This window comes from Perognathus longimembris, chromosome 15 (genome assembly GCF_023159225.1).
Source record: "Perognathus longimembris pacificus isolate PPM17 chromosome 15, ASM2315922v1, whole genome shotgun sequence".
In the NCBI taxonomy this organism is placed as follows: domain Eukaryota; kingdom Metazoa; phylum Chordata; class Mammalia; order Rodentia; family Heteromyidae; genus Perognathus; species Perognathus longimembris.
The window spans coordinates 12,464,160-12,478,852 of NC_063175.1; the positions used below are offsets into that span (position 1 = coordinate 12,464,160).

At 46.0% G+C, this 14,693-nt stretch overlaps 1 protein-coding gene across 2 annotated transcripts in view; it reads left to right on the top strand.

Annotated features, from left to right (window-relative positions):
• The window catches only part of Magi3 (membrane associated guanylate kinase, WW and PDZ domain containing 3), a 194,388-nt gene extending 186,720 nt beyond the window's left edge, over window positions 1-7,668 (top strand). Inside the window, exons 20-21 of one of the 2 annotated variants that reach the window (XM_048363205.1) lie at window positions 3,647-3,785; window positions 5,187-7,668. In XM_048363205.1, coding sequence (XP_048219162.1) covers window positions 3,647-3,785; window positions 5,187-6,214 — 1,167 coding nt within the window. In that variant the 3' untranslated portion in view covers window positions 6,215-7,668. Of the gene's footprint in view, window positions 1-3,646; window positions 3,786-4,547; window positions 5,143-5,186 lie in introns of those variants that run through there. The other variant, XM_048363206.1, reaches the window with a different exon arrangement.
• The last annotated feature ends 7,025 nt before the right edge of the window (window positions 7,669-14,693 follow it).

The window sequence follows — 14,693 nt, forward strand, 5'->3', positions numbered from 1 at the left end:
GGATTGTACATAAAAATGCAATATTCTAGACAGGCTTCCCCTGGCTTCCCAGTATGGTTGTGCAGCTCCTCTGCAGCACTGGCCCTGGGGAAAGAGGCTTTTTTCTCTCTTTAGCTTGTGATGATGCCTATGCCTAGGTGTGAGGTGGACTGGGGAGTCAGGGGACATGTGGGTGACTGCGGTCTCTACTTATAACATGTCCTTCATAAAATCTCCCTGCCTGGTCCTGAAAGAGTTGGAAGAAGTGTCCCAACCCAGATAAGACACCATCCTTCCCCAAAATGACCAGACGTGCCAAGTTAAAAGGGGCGATTAGAGACAATTACCCAAAATTGGTCATTTTGGTGCTCAAGGGGCCTGGGGCTTAATAGGCACTGAGGAAAGAAAGCCCTCCACACCCCAGAACACACACAACTAAGAGATCAAGACATGAGGAGTTTGGCAGGCGCGGGGGGGAGGGGGGTGCTTGGTAGTCAAGGGGGTGTAGGCATGGGGCAGACAGTGGGGATGAGTGTGGTGATTGCAGTGACAAGCGAAGAGACTTGAAAGAGCAGAGGACCAGGCAGAGCTCTAAGGCCTGCAGTAGAGTGTGGATCTCGGAGCCAGAAGGACAGGGCGGGGGAGGGAGCCAGGCAGTGGCAGTGCCATTGCAACAGTTAGCTGGGCCTTGGAAGTAGCTGAGAGGACAGGCACAGCTGCCTTCTTGTTTTCACTTTTGGTTCCCCTATTTCATCTCTCTCTGCCGCTCATTTCTCCATTCTTTCTTCTCTGTCTTCTTCTTTACCTCATCATCATTTTATTTTCTAATGCAAAACTAAACTTGAATGCTCAATCTGAACTTGTCAAAGGATGCTTTCCCCCATTGTACTCTTAACCACATTTTTTAGTTTTTAGAGCTAAAAACTCAGGTGCCTTCCATCTTTAGTTTTATGCAGCACAGTACAGAACTCCCATACCCAGCCCTGAGGGCTTATCTTAAAACCAGTTTATTCTAAAGTTAAAAATGACATCTGGTGGTAAATCTGTTCAACTACAAATTTTATTTGCATTTTATTTCTTATACCAAAATAAAAGTGGTACAGGGCTGTAGTTAAAGACAAGGAATGTTGGGCTGGGAATGTGGCTTAGTGGCAGAGCGCTTGCCTAGCATGCATGAAGCCCTGGGTTTGATTCTTCAGTACCACATATACAGAAAAAGCTAGAAGTGGTGCTGTGGCTCAAATGGTAGAGTGCTAACCTTGAGAAAAAGAAAAAGAAGTTCAGGGCCAGTACCCAAGCCCTGAGCTCAAGCTCCAGGACTGGCCAAAAAGAAAAAGACAAAGAAATGTTTCTAAAATGAACAGTGCTTCAGTTACATTTAGAGGATACACCCAAAGCATGGTCCAAATGCTGTCTTAATTTTCAATTCTTTGTTGTTGGTGGTGGTGGTATGGTACTAAAATTTGAACTCGAGGGTTTGCACTTGCTGGGGTTGGCACTGTGCCTCTGGAGCCATGGGTCCAAACTTTTTGCTTGTAGGTATTTTCTGACAGAGGTTCTCACTTTTTTTTGGACTTCCATCCTCCTTCCTGTGTCTCCCTCACAGCTGACAGAACAGGCCCAGCCCCCACTTTCATGTCTTTGCCAGGATTGTGAGTCTTCTACCTTTTCAGACCTCTGTTCCTGAGGAGGGAGATTCCTCTGGTGCATATTTGCTTGTCACTTATAAATTCTGAACATTAAGGAGGTTTTATTGTTAATTGTCTTTGTTGCTTTTCTCCAGCCTATTTTCTTTACTGTCATTCTTTAGCTGGTGTTTAAGTTCTTTTCATTTATTTGTCGTGGTCTGTTTGCTACTGCCATAACTGAATCAGTATCAGACTGGGCCTTTGGTCAGGAAATGTACTTCCCACATTTATGGAGGCTCCAGATCCAAGGCCCGTGAAGACCTCTAGTGAGTTTGAGTCCTGAAGCTGTATATATATCAGAGAGCTTGCTTTTCCCTAAAGCCCCGTCTCCAAAGGGGAGACTGTTGGTTTTGCTTCTGACAGCCTCTAACTCAATTTCTTCAAAACGGAAGCATCTCTTCCTAAGTCTGCAATAACAGTTTTCTCTTTCATAGATGTGAAATTTTTGCATTGTGTACACTGTGGTGTATGCTAGTAATGTGTTTTACAATAACTTGACATTTATCTGTGGCTAGTGTGCAGTCATTGGGACTCATTTAGTCTCCCAGTCACTCCAGGAGTTTGGTACTACTATCCCCATTTAACTGTGAAGAAAACAGGCACAGTGGCCAGAAAGGAGCAGAGCCAGGGTGGGAAGCAGAGACATGGACCCTGAAGCCCCACTCTTCACCAGGCAGTGCTGTGCATCTGCGGCACACCGTCCTGCAGGCCCTGTCACAATTGTTTTAGTAAGCGCTTAAAAACATCAGCAGTGTTTGTTTTTGAGAACTGCAGTAGTCTTCCATTATTTAGTTTTGTTTAGAAGCCAATACCCTTCAGTTGCATGTCACCCTGAAATAGATTTTAATTTTTATTGGCATAAATTATACAAAGAGGTTTCACGGTGATATTCACAACATGTATCTTGATCAAACTCAAACCCTCCTGTCATTACTTATTTTTGCCTTTTCCCCAATCCTTTTAAAGTCTTTGTGCTTGCTTGTTCTGTTTTCATGTTCTCTGACAACATTCGCCCCCTCACCAAGTCCTTTTCTATCTCTTCTCATCTGCTGGTTCCTCTCTCAAATAGCCCCCCTTTTACAGTTGTCATTAATTGTAGGTTTAGAGTACACACACACACACACACACACACACACACACACGAGTGAAAATGGAAAATTGTGTCTTCAAAATCAGTGAGTACGTGTGTGCACGTGTGGCCATCCTGGGCACTGTCCCTCAGCTGGTTTGCTCAAGGCTAGAGTTCTACCACTTGAGCCATGGCACCACTTCTGGCTTTTTGGAGGTTGACTAGAGATGAGTCTTTATTGCCCAGATTGGCTTTGAACTGCCATCCTCAGATAATCTCAGCCTCCTAAGTATTTAGGATTACAAGCTATGAGCCACTACTACCCACCTAATAATTAGTTATAGTAAAGTGTTTCTATTGACCTATTCCCCAAGTTTCCTTTCTTTAGAATGTGAGTCTGTAAATACGCCATCTGGCAGGGTATCTAGGCAGAGACAGCCCATCCCGGAGTGGGGCAGGGGTCCTGGTAAGGGCTCCTGCCCTAAGGGGGTACAGACAGAGACAGCATGGAGCAGGACGGGGATCAGTTCCAGACACAGCTCTGGTGTGAAAGCGCACTGCAGAAATTGGTGTCATTTGGTTTGTAGAAGCTTCCCCTCTTCTACTGCTTAACTTTGCCTACAAAACAGAATTATTTTCTTCTTTGAGGTGCCAGGGATAGAACCAAAGGTCTTTCTTGCGCCAGCTAGAAAAAACTTAAAAATTTGACTCTTGATTCCAAGATAGCCAGATAACTGGTTTGTTAGGCATATCAAAACCTTCCCATGTGGGATGTTTGTGGAGAAATGAAAGCATACTTTATCTCTTCCTAATGCTACACCTCACCTCTTGGTGTGCCATGCAGATGAAGTGGTCACTAAGCAGGAGCTGTAGGAGGTGCAGCCTCTGTGACTATGACCGTCCTCTCTAGGTTGGCGACCAGATTGTGGAAATCAATGGGGAACCCACACAAGGCATTACGCACACGCGTGCCATTGAGCTCATTCAGGCTGGAGGAAATAAAGTCCTTCTTCTCCTGAGACCAGGATCTGGCCTAATTCCTGACCATGGTAAGTGAGGCCCCTGGAGCAGGGGCCTGTGCTAGCACTGGGGGGAGACCGACAGCATGCCAGCTAATAAGTAGGCAAGCACCACCAACATCAAGCAGCTGCCATATAGAATTGAGCAAGTGTCTTCAAATGAGTGGTTGTTGGAACAGAACATATTTGGCAGTATTTCACGTGGAAGTATGGGTTGCTTCTGTAGAGAAGTGAGCCTGCAAGGGATAAACAACTCAAATGTCCCGAGGAGCCCGATAAAATGTCCCCAGAATATCCCAGCTGCTCTGTTCCATGGCTAACTACACACCACATAAATTTATTTCCTTAGAATAAGAAGTTTGTCTTTTAAGGAGTAAATATCATTTTTTTAAAAACCTTTAGGATTTCCTGTCACTTGTCAAAAACAAGCTGTTCTACCCCTAGAGGCACGGGGCTGGACCTGAGACCTTGTGTGTACTCCTGCACTGACTTCAGCTTCCTTGGTTTCACTATAGTTTGAAAGAATACTTGAAAATCACTCAATATTTTTTAGTTCATGAAGCTAGAAATTAAAGGCAGTACTGTAGCCCCAGTAGTGTTGGTGTCCTCTGCCCCCACCCTGGGCTTTATAGAGCAAGTGTGGACATGACTTCCTGCAATCCCTTCCAGCTCCTGACTCTTGACTGTATAGCCTTCTACCACCTGCTTGTAAACCATGCGTTCCAGTGACATCTTTGCTCACCGAGCTCATTGTTTTCACATAGTTCTAGGCTTTTTCTCTTCCTTCTTCAGGTTTGGCTCCTTCCGGTCTGTGCTCCTACGTGAAACCTGAGCAACATTAAGGCTTTCAGGGCTTTTCTTGGTCTTTCCTTAAAAAGACTTGGTAAATTTGCATGTCTTATAAATCACCTCCTTTTGTTTTCTTGTTGATTAAAAACGATGCTATTAAATGCATCTGTTTCTATCTTCTGCACTTTTCAGTCTCCTTTGGCATTAAATTTGGCCAGCATAGCTCAAGAAAAGTATTTACAAATATTCATGGCCCTTACTAGAATTTGTTTGTTCTCACTTATTAATGATTTTGACTTGTCTTTAAGTTATATCCGTGTATAATACCCCAAACAATTGTAAGCCTCTTGGACCAGATAGTTTAGTCCAATTTTGTTATTATCTCTCGTATCTTTCTGCTTTGGCTGTACAAATAATTCACAGTTCATATGTTAATTAGCTCACTAATTATTCATAATTAGAAAAATGAAGTGCTTACATATATCAGCAATTTATCTGCATATGTGCCCAGATGTCTGCCCATGTCTGCCTTCCCAGATAGGTAAATATGCTTCAGTGCAGTTTAAGGGGCTGTCAGAGGTCAAGTGTGTGCTCCTGTTTCTGCTTCGAAATGTAATGCTGTTGCACTTGACCCTTCTGTAGGTGACTGGGATGTGAGTAACCCTCTATCTCTCAGCGTGATCTATGAGGAGCAGCCTCCGCGTCCCCCGTCTCCACACGCTGTTCCCACATGTGGAGAGTCTCCCAGGGGAGCACAGCTGTGTGGAGGAGCAGAACTGAAGGACGCTGGCCCCGAGAAGAAAAGCACTTCACACGAGCATCAGCCAGAGCTAACACATCAATCTCCTCTCCAGAAAACTGTGACTAGGAGAGGTCCACACCACAGTGACAAGAAGCATCTACTCAAGGTAGAAGATGGTGTGACGCCAAGAGGCAGATCTGCTAGTCCCCAAAAATCAGCTAACCCATGTTCAGAGGAACATCTGGGGAAGACTCCCAGTCCTCAGAAAGGTGGCCCCAAGGGAAGATCCAGTGATGGATCCCTTAGCCCTAGGAAAGGGGAAAGTAAAGGCCAGACAGGCACCAGGGCAGGTTCTGGACAAGGCCACGGCAGGAAAAGCAGGGGGCGCTCCTCCAGCCCAAAGAAGCACACGATGGAAGGAGGCCAGGACCCAGCAAGTGCAGGCACCAAATCCCTAGACATGGGTGGAGCTGGTGACAGTGCAAAACAGCTCTCAGGGGGAAGAGAAAAAGCCAGTGTCACCAGGAAAGATCTGAAGCAGAGTCTCCTGGGAAAAAATAGGGCCAGGTCTCCCGAAAACAAAAGCAAGAAAATAGAGGCAAAGTCTCTTCCAGCCACAAAAGCCTTGAGCACTGCGAGTGGGGCAGAGCCTGGAGAGGGGACAGACAGGAAGGCAGCCACTGGGGAAGCAAGTTCCAGTAGAGTGAAGCCAGGAGGAAGTGCCCAGGTGTCAGGAAAGCAGCTGACGCTGGGCCCTGCAGAGAGGACAGCCCTTGGTCAGGTAGACGCTCCCAGAAGGCAAGAGGCAGCAGCCGCTGACCAGGGCCAGGAGGGTGCACGGAAAATTCCTATAACCCCAGGGCCCTGGAAGGTGCCAGGCTCTAGCAAAGCCACCGGGGCTGCTAGTGGGACTGAGAAACGGCTGTGACCCAAGTTGCGTTCTCCTCTCACATAAAAGCATTTCCAAAAGCAATTTTCCACAGTTCAGGATGCCTAAGTACATTGTAGTTTGAGCATAGTTGGGCTGCACACAGGACCTTTGGCACGGTTCAGGGCCTCTGTCCCCAGCCAGCTGCATCCGTGTCTGAACCAATGGTGTGGTGACAAGGTGGCCGCTCGTGCTGTATGTGTGCCATGTCCCCTGCTGCCTGAGTCCACTCTGTCCCCATCCATGTAGCCCTGCAGTGATGGGGTCGAGGTGCCTCAATAGCATTTTGCATGTTTACAGGGAGAGTCCTCAGAGAAGAGGCAGGCAGTGAGCTCACCATTAAGGATGACAGTTGCCTCTTCTAACAGCTGTGGATGGTACCCCAGTTTAAAAATAGAACCCCAAAGCATCACTATTTTGAAGAAAAACAATGTCCTGAGGCGTATTATGGCTTTCTTTTCGCTTGGATGGATAGGGTGTTTAAAATAACGGTTGCAGCTGTTCCTTACAAATGAATGTGTCAGTGCAAGCCACGGTGGTGCCCGCGTGGCCCTACATCTCAGCCTGCCCGCCACTGGAAGCCACAGGACGCAGCTTAGTGCTCACCCGTGTCTGGATAATTTGGCTGTCTCTACTACTAAAAACGGGAGCTTTACTACATATTTGAAGAGTTAAAATAGGGCACAAACCGTGTGGGTGACAGTCATGAAACCAGCCAGGCTACACAGCAGCTCCCTGGCTGAGGAGAAAGCCAGCCATCTGGGGCAGCATCTGTGCCTGGCCGGGCTGCATCGACTTTTTAAACACGAGTGGGAGACAGATGTCTACGCATCTCCCACGCCTGCTCCGGTCCTTTCCCGTGGCTGTGCGGGAGGTGAGGATGGTTCTAACCCGACAGTAGGGCCTGCTTCCTGCCCCTGCCGCAGCACGAGCTTCTCTGCACGCGGGCGCTGGCCAAGGGGATTGGTTCTGTGCTGCTGTTCGGCACTCCGCCCAGGCCCTTCCCTCTGGCCGTCTGCCTGTGAACCCCACGTGGAACACCAGCCCTGTACCAGTACACGCATCCCCAGCGAGGCTCCCTGGCACCCCACCTGCCGTACCTGCCGAATACAGCAAAATCAAGGGGCTTGATAAATGCCAACATGAGCAGCCACAGGAGTGATTTATTTTTCCTATAGTCCAGAACTAGTGACACAGACCCCATTTTTCTTGTGAACTGTGACATGACTTCGATGTGGCTCTTTTCAGCGTGTCCTGGCACTGTACCGTGGGCACCGGCCCAGCTGTGGCACAAACATGGATGTCTTGGTGTAAATGTTTATATATGTACAGTACCTTTATATATACATATATATATATACACACATACACACACTGAAGTTCTGACTAGAGAAAGATCTGTAAATTGCTCGTTATTTTTTATATAGATATTAAAAATAAGTTGGTCGCCTCTATTTCTTTGACTCCTCTTCATTTAAAGCTGCTCTCTGTGGAGCTGAGTCCTCAGAGAGACTTGGGCCTGCAAGTAACAAACACCCAAAGCCCTGGGCGCCCAGGGGCTTCTGATCAGGTGGCTTCGCCTGCAGAGCTACATTTGCACTCACGTGTGGAATTAGAATCAAATAACATTACACCTGTTTCTCACCTTCCATTGTAAAGAAAACAGTTTTGCTTAAGTAATTTGCTAGTAGAGGCTTCTTGCACTGTCGCGTTAGGGTTACTGGACATTTCTTATGGCATGTGTGTCCAGTTATCACAGGTCACAAGTCCTTCTTTGGTCTTGCAGGACACATTCTTCTTAAAATTTTTTCAACTTTTAGAATGAAGTGTTTTGGACTTGATTTAACCTTTTTATGAATGAGGCCTATCATTACAGGTACACTAAAGATAAACCCACACCTGCCTATCAGGTGGTCAGGCCCTGAGTTCAAATCCAGGACCTGGTGGGGAAGAAGGGGATAAAAGCGAAACCCAAGCCCTGCCGTGGAGCTGTGTCCAGGTTGCGGCTGAGGGGAAGGAAAGTAGAGCACAGCAGCACGTTGGGGCCACACCATGGCTGGCCCACAACATGGCTAAGGCCCCGACGTGCCCCGAGTTCTGACTCAGCTGTGTCATCTTTACCAGGAGCTGTCAACAGGATCAACTCCTACAACACTCATGGCCCCAGAAAAGCACCGGGCATTTTATTTTCACTTAAGAACTTCTTGCTACTCAAAAAAGAAATAGCAGATGTTGACATGTAGAATAAAAAGCCAAATGCTAGCCAGGTGCCAGTGGCTCACAGCTGTGATCCCAGCTACTCAGGAAGCTGAGACCTGAGAACTGGGATTCAGGCCGGCCTGGGCAGGAAACTCCATGAACTCCTGTCTCCAGTTAGCCACCAAAAAGCTGCAAGTAGAGCTGTGGCTCAAGTGATAGCACCAGCCTTGAGCAAAAAAAGCTCAAGCCTGGGACCGGCACATGCGCACACACACACTCCAAGTGCTTTTAAACATTTGGACAAGTGTAGTTACACTTGTAAGATATCCGCTATTCAGAGTTCAGTTTCAGAATAGCCAAGTATTCATGTTAAACTACAGAAATCAGCTCTGTGTGGATGCCTAGAGCTAAGAAGCAGTGCTACAGACCGACTAGTTTCAAACATCAAGGCAAGCTCCAATACACTTTGAAGCAGTAACACGAACTCATAAGTAGTTCTCACACGTTTCTGCTATGGGGGATTACCAGCAATATAATGCCTTAACATGGGCCCAATTATTGCATGAAGCTTGTGTAGTCTTTAATTAGCTGAATTTTTATAAGATACCCACTAACTTAGGTGTATTGTCAGTGATCCTAGAGAAGAAACTAAACGAAAGGGAGTCTTGAGGGCTTGGAAACCCATTGTGCCTGTAGAAAAATCTGTATCTTTTGTACATTAAAATGTGAAACCCAGCCACATAACTTAGCACCAAGAAACCTGTGGGTATGCATCTATATAAAATGGGGCAATCAGCAAAATCACAAACCAAGAGATTCATTTTGTCCTTACAGGCTGGGTAGGAAAGCGCAGTGTGCAGGCCTAGGGTGCAGCGTAGGCACACAACTTCGCTATGTGTTGTGGCGCTCAGAGCTCAAGAACATGGGCACCAGTAATGACAAGAAGCAAAAGATCACATAAGATTCCTTACCAATACATGTGTGCTTTAGGTTAAGCATATGTGGGGGAGGGGGGTTGTACTGGAGATTGAGTCCAGGGCCCTGTGTGTGTGTGCTCTGCCTTTACTAAGCCATGATTCTTGAATCTTATTTGGAGCAATACCTATCTCTAGACCATTATGAATTTAATTCATTTGAAATAAAAGTTATCTTATAGCACCTAAGTCCACTTACCTCTAAGTAAAATGAGCCCATAGCAAAAACAAACTACAAACTTAGACTTTGAGAGACATTCTGGTATCTAGAATTTTTTTTCTCTCTCTCTGAAAGCCAGGAAACAATATTCTAATTAGGCAAGAATTTAATTCACCTTTCAGTGTTTGTAGTGTCCACAGGCCATAGTTGCACATATTTAGGAAGTCTAGAGATCACGCTCCACTACACCTGCACAAAAGGTAGAAGAACCAAGCAATTAAAAACTCTGCCACCCTAACAGAAAAACCTGGTAGAAATGAGATTTTCCACTGTCCACACAGATTGATTAATGAGCTCTATAGGCTTAGAACCTAGGAACAAATAAAAGTCTCTGCTTTCAAGGGGCTTACGCTGTTCTAACAGCAGACAAAAAGCTGTGATACGGGTCTTGAAGGAATTAACAGGATGATCACCGTAGCTAAGTATCTCGGCTCATCAGAGAAGGCCCCTAAGGACTAGAGCTGAGTGAATTCCAGGCAGAAGAGAGCAGCTTGCCCAAAGCGGAACCCGGCACAATGGAGGAATGCAGCCATCAGGAAGAGGGTGAAGGCAGATGCTCTAGTGTTCCTGGAAGCAGCCACACAGAAACCAGAGCGGGTTTAATGTATGTGCCCATATTTTAAGCGCATTTGTGAAGCTATGGAGAGCTGGCTGGTTTGCATCTACAGAGCAGTCCAGGTGAGCGGGAAGGCTCCCCGACAAGCAGTGAAACCAGAGCTGGGCATGGAGGCTCACACCAATAATCCCAGCTATTCATGAGGTCAAGATGTAGAGGATCATGGTTCAAAGCCATCCTGGGCAGAAATGTCTGAGAGACTCCATCTTCAATTAAGTAGAAAAATGCCAGACTACAAGCATGGCAAGAAAGCATGTAAGGCAACAAGTCCAAATGGGAGAAACACACACACACACACACACACACACACACACACACACACACACACATACAAGTGTAATATTTCTGAGGAAATTTTGTTTTGCTTACTGAGGTGGAAAAATATTTGCCCACTACTAAAAATTATGGTGAATATGGACTTTGAACAAGGGCACCACAACACAGTGAAATGGAGCAGGGTAAGTAAGCTCCTTGACTGCCCAGATTACCCCCAGCAGAACCAACCAGTCTTGCTTGGCTAAGACAGACTTGAGCATTTCCCACAGGATCATTAAAGTCTGTAGGAATCCCAGAGAGGATGCAGCTGCATAGAGGGTTTTCTTCAAGTGTGAGCTGCAGACTGCACACATGTAGGAAACACCCAAGAACAGAGAAAAACAAGCAGGAAAATTGCCAAAATAATTCACTTAGGCCTTGTAGAGGCTCATATTCCCAGGCTAACATAGACAAAAACCTCATCCTATACAGAAGACCAGGGACCATACTTGGAAGACGGTTCAATAGCCAAGAGAAGTGACCTTGATAGGTGCCAGCAGCTGGGTCAATTCTAACTACCCAGGATCCCTGTCTGAAGATGTTCCAGGCAGGAACGTCCATAAGACTCATCTTCAATAAAACTAAAAAGCTGGAGGTCGAGCTGTGGCTCAAGTGGTAGAGCACCAGCCTTGAATGAAAAAGCCATGGGCCGGGGCCCTGGATTCAACACATACTAACACACAACAATGTAAAACGTGCAGACAACTATACAATCTACTGTGCAGCTGTGGCTTATGTCTATAATCCTAAGGTCCTCAAGAGACTGAGATCACAGTTTGAAGACAGCTCAGGCAGAAAAGCCCTGGACATTTTTTCAATAGTGAAAATATAAAATTATATGTAAAAAAAAAAAAAAAGCTTAGAGACAGTGCCCAAGCCCTGAGTTCAAGCCCTAGGACTAGCACAAGTAAACACAGTGTTATGAAATTGCACATATGCCATGTGAAAGAAAAATCTTAAGAGCTGTCTATTATTAGGAACAAGGAGAAGTTGTCAGAAATACAATTCTAGAGACAATGTAGCAACTGTGTTGCTGGTTTTTTGTTTTGTTTTTTGCCAGTCCTGGGGCTTGAACTCAGAGCCTGGGCACTGTCCCTGGCTTCTTTTTGCTCAAGGCTAGCACTCTATCACTTGAGCCACAGCACCACTTCTGGCCTTTTCTGTTTATGTGGTGCTGAGGAATTGAACCCAGGGCTTCATGTATGCTAGGCAAGCACTCTACCACTATGCCACATTCCCAGCCCCAAAATGCATTTTTAAACAATTTCATACCCAGAAAAATCATCTTGTGCAGGTAATTAAAACTCAAGTATTTCTCAGAGGGCCAATACGCCTTGATAAAGGGATTTGTGTTTACTTTCAAAATGAAAGTCAACCTTAATTCAGATTGTACAGGATGAGAGGAGACCTCCCTTCTGAGAAGAGTGGATGGAGTTCAGGGAGCCGGAAGCTGTAGGAGTGGGCCCAGAAACACACTAAGGACAGGATGTCAGGTCCACAAGCTTCCTTTCCTGAACAGATGTGCCAGCTCGAAATTCACTGCCAGCTAGGGCTCTGAGCAGATGTAGGGGGTTGGGATTTTAAACTATTCACTCCACTTGAGAACCTTAGCTTTTACTTTCCACTATCACAGAGGACTGGCAAGGTCCTGCCCAGTTACTTTGTAGACAGACATGGGTATTAGAAAGGCATGCTTACAAACTTTTTCTATGACCTCTCAGCTCTGATCATTTTGAAATGCTTTAGTAAGTTGGCTAAAGACTAGTGTCAAGTACTCGGTGAGCTGAGTTAGCTCCAGGGGACCCCCACCCAGCTTTCTTCAGAAGAAAAGTATTTGATATACTAAAATGCCTCACCAAACACTAGCAAGCCCTGGAAAACAAGGCCCTGCTAAAGAGCTTTGCTAACAAGTTTTATTTAAATCTTGGTCATCTGCTAGAGAAATAGAGAAAGACTGGCAAAAAATATCTCTTGCCACTGAAAAATGTATGGCCCAATGTTCATTTTTGTGCACTTTAAGATCTTTTTTGCACGAGTTCAAGTGTGTGTCTGAGAACATGTTCAAGATCAAAACAGCATGATGTAAAAAAATGAATAAGTTTAAGTATAAATTCCAAGGTCAAGTTTGGGCCTTATTAAATGTCTTAAAGGATTGTTGCATTGTTTTGAAGAGAAATTATAGAACACTTTACAGATCAATTGACCTTTGAATACCTTCAGTTGGGGGGGAAGGTAGTTACCTGAAGCTGATCTCTTAGCCCACCAGATAGCCTGTCTTTCGCCAGTTTTAGCCAGAAGCACTTTGCAATTTCAATTTATTCTGAGACTAAGATTGGCCAGCTGTTTGAACCAGGTCCTCACTGCCTACACCCTCTCAGCTGCCTTCCTTCAGGAGGGAACATAGCACATTGCAGGCTCTGATTTTTCCTCTATAGACGTCCAAATGAACCACAAAAACATGGGAAACAAGGATCCACATTTGAAACTGGTACCAATTTTAAATCAGAGCAAGACGAAACAGAACAGAGAAACAGAGTTACTTCCTGAAGATTTCTAAGTAACTCCAAAAAGATCTTTGGATGGCATGTCCTGCATGGATGAGCTGGCTGTCAGAGTAGCAGAAAGACCACGGAGCCCTGGAACATCTCAGGGGGCACCGCCACTGTGTGCAGATTTCCATCCCCTGGCAGTCAACCCACAGAGGCCACCCGTCAGTTGTTAGGTTTTTAAAAGTAGGTAGCCAGTAAAGGAGGATGCCACGCAGTATGTAGGCAGGAGAGGAAGTTTATTACTGAACTGCTGGCCTGTGGCCGAGATGAGGCAAGGCCGGAGAGAAGGGGCGACCCCCATCCTTATCTACGGCAGGGGCATGTGGTGTGGCCAGGTAGACTAGGATGTAACCTCAGGAAGGGGGAGGTAACTGCCTCCAGGTCTGCTGGTTACCCAGGTAACTGGGTGGAGACTTAATGAGGTGGGGGGTGTATCTGCATGGAGCACTCCAGGGACAGACCTTACCATCAATGGCTTCAAGGAACCCAGATGCCCTACTCGGCACTGGGAGGGGTAGAGGCAAACTACTCAAGCCCACAGGACAAGCAAGAAGAATCTCCAGACATGTAGACAGAAGAAACAAACAGAATAAATACAGACAAGCGGGAAACACCCAGATGCTGTGTCTAGACTATTTCTGTGTTGGGGTGTGAGGGACCTTTCCCTACACCTCAGACTGGGGAGGTTAAGCCAAGTCCAGCCCTCCACCGAGCCCACTCAAGCTGGCACCAGACTCACTTCTGGAGGGTTCCAGGGACTCCTAAGAACATTGCCTGCGGGAGGAAACCTGAAACAGGAAGTGCATCCAACCTCTTTGGAGCTGAGGAACGTCTCTCACCCACTGTCCCCTGAAGCAGGGGAAGGGGGGGGGGCACCTTACCATGTCCAGTGCTTCGGCAACCAAGGCCTGATGTCGGGGTGATCCTGGATGAGCCCCCAAATTTTGGATTCCAATTACAACCACCGACTCAGATAAATAGGGCTAGGAGTCTTCATTACTGTGTGGGACCACACTTCAGCACTCCGGAAGCAAAGTGCGGCCCCCTAGCTTCGGCAGAGCTGAGTTTTTAAAGGCAAAACTAACATGTCCCACACACAGGTGGTCAGGTGAGTTAAACTGTGAACAAACAGGATGTACAGAATCAGAATTGGCTGTTAGTGATTATAATTCCAGTAAACTCCAGTAAACAAAGCAATGATTACAATTCCAGTAAGAAACAATACAATTCTTGGTTTTGAGTGTGACTGGTATTTACCTATTTAACTTAACTTTAAATCTTTCTGGAAATTCCTGTAAACTAAAACATGCAAACTGAATAATCTTCCTCATTCTTTTACAAAATCAAGCAGCTCTAGATCAAGCTGCTTTGGGCTCCTGTTATTCAGCTTAAGTTTGCCCTTCCCCAGGCCCACTACCTTGTCTAAGCCTGCTGTTTTTAGGGACTCAATAAAGGGGGTTCCCCTACACCTTTCACTTGGTTTCCACAAGAAGACCTGAGTGCAGCACCCAGCCTTGGGCAAACGTTTGTGTTAATGACACCTCACAAACCTTCCCGTCAGTGCAGTACACCAGTATTAAATGAGACCATGTTGTACGCCTAATAA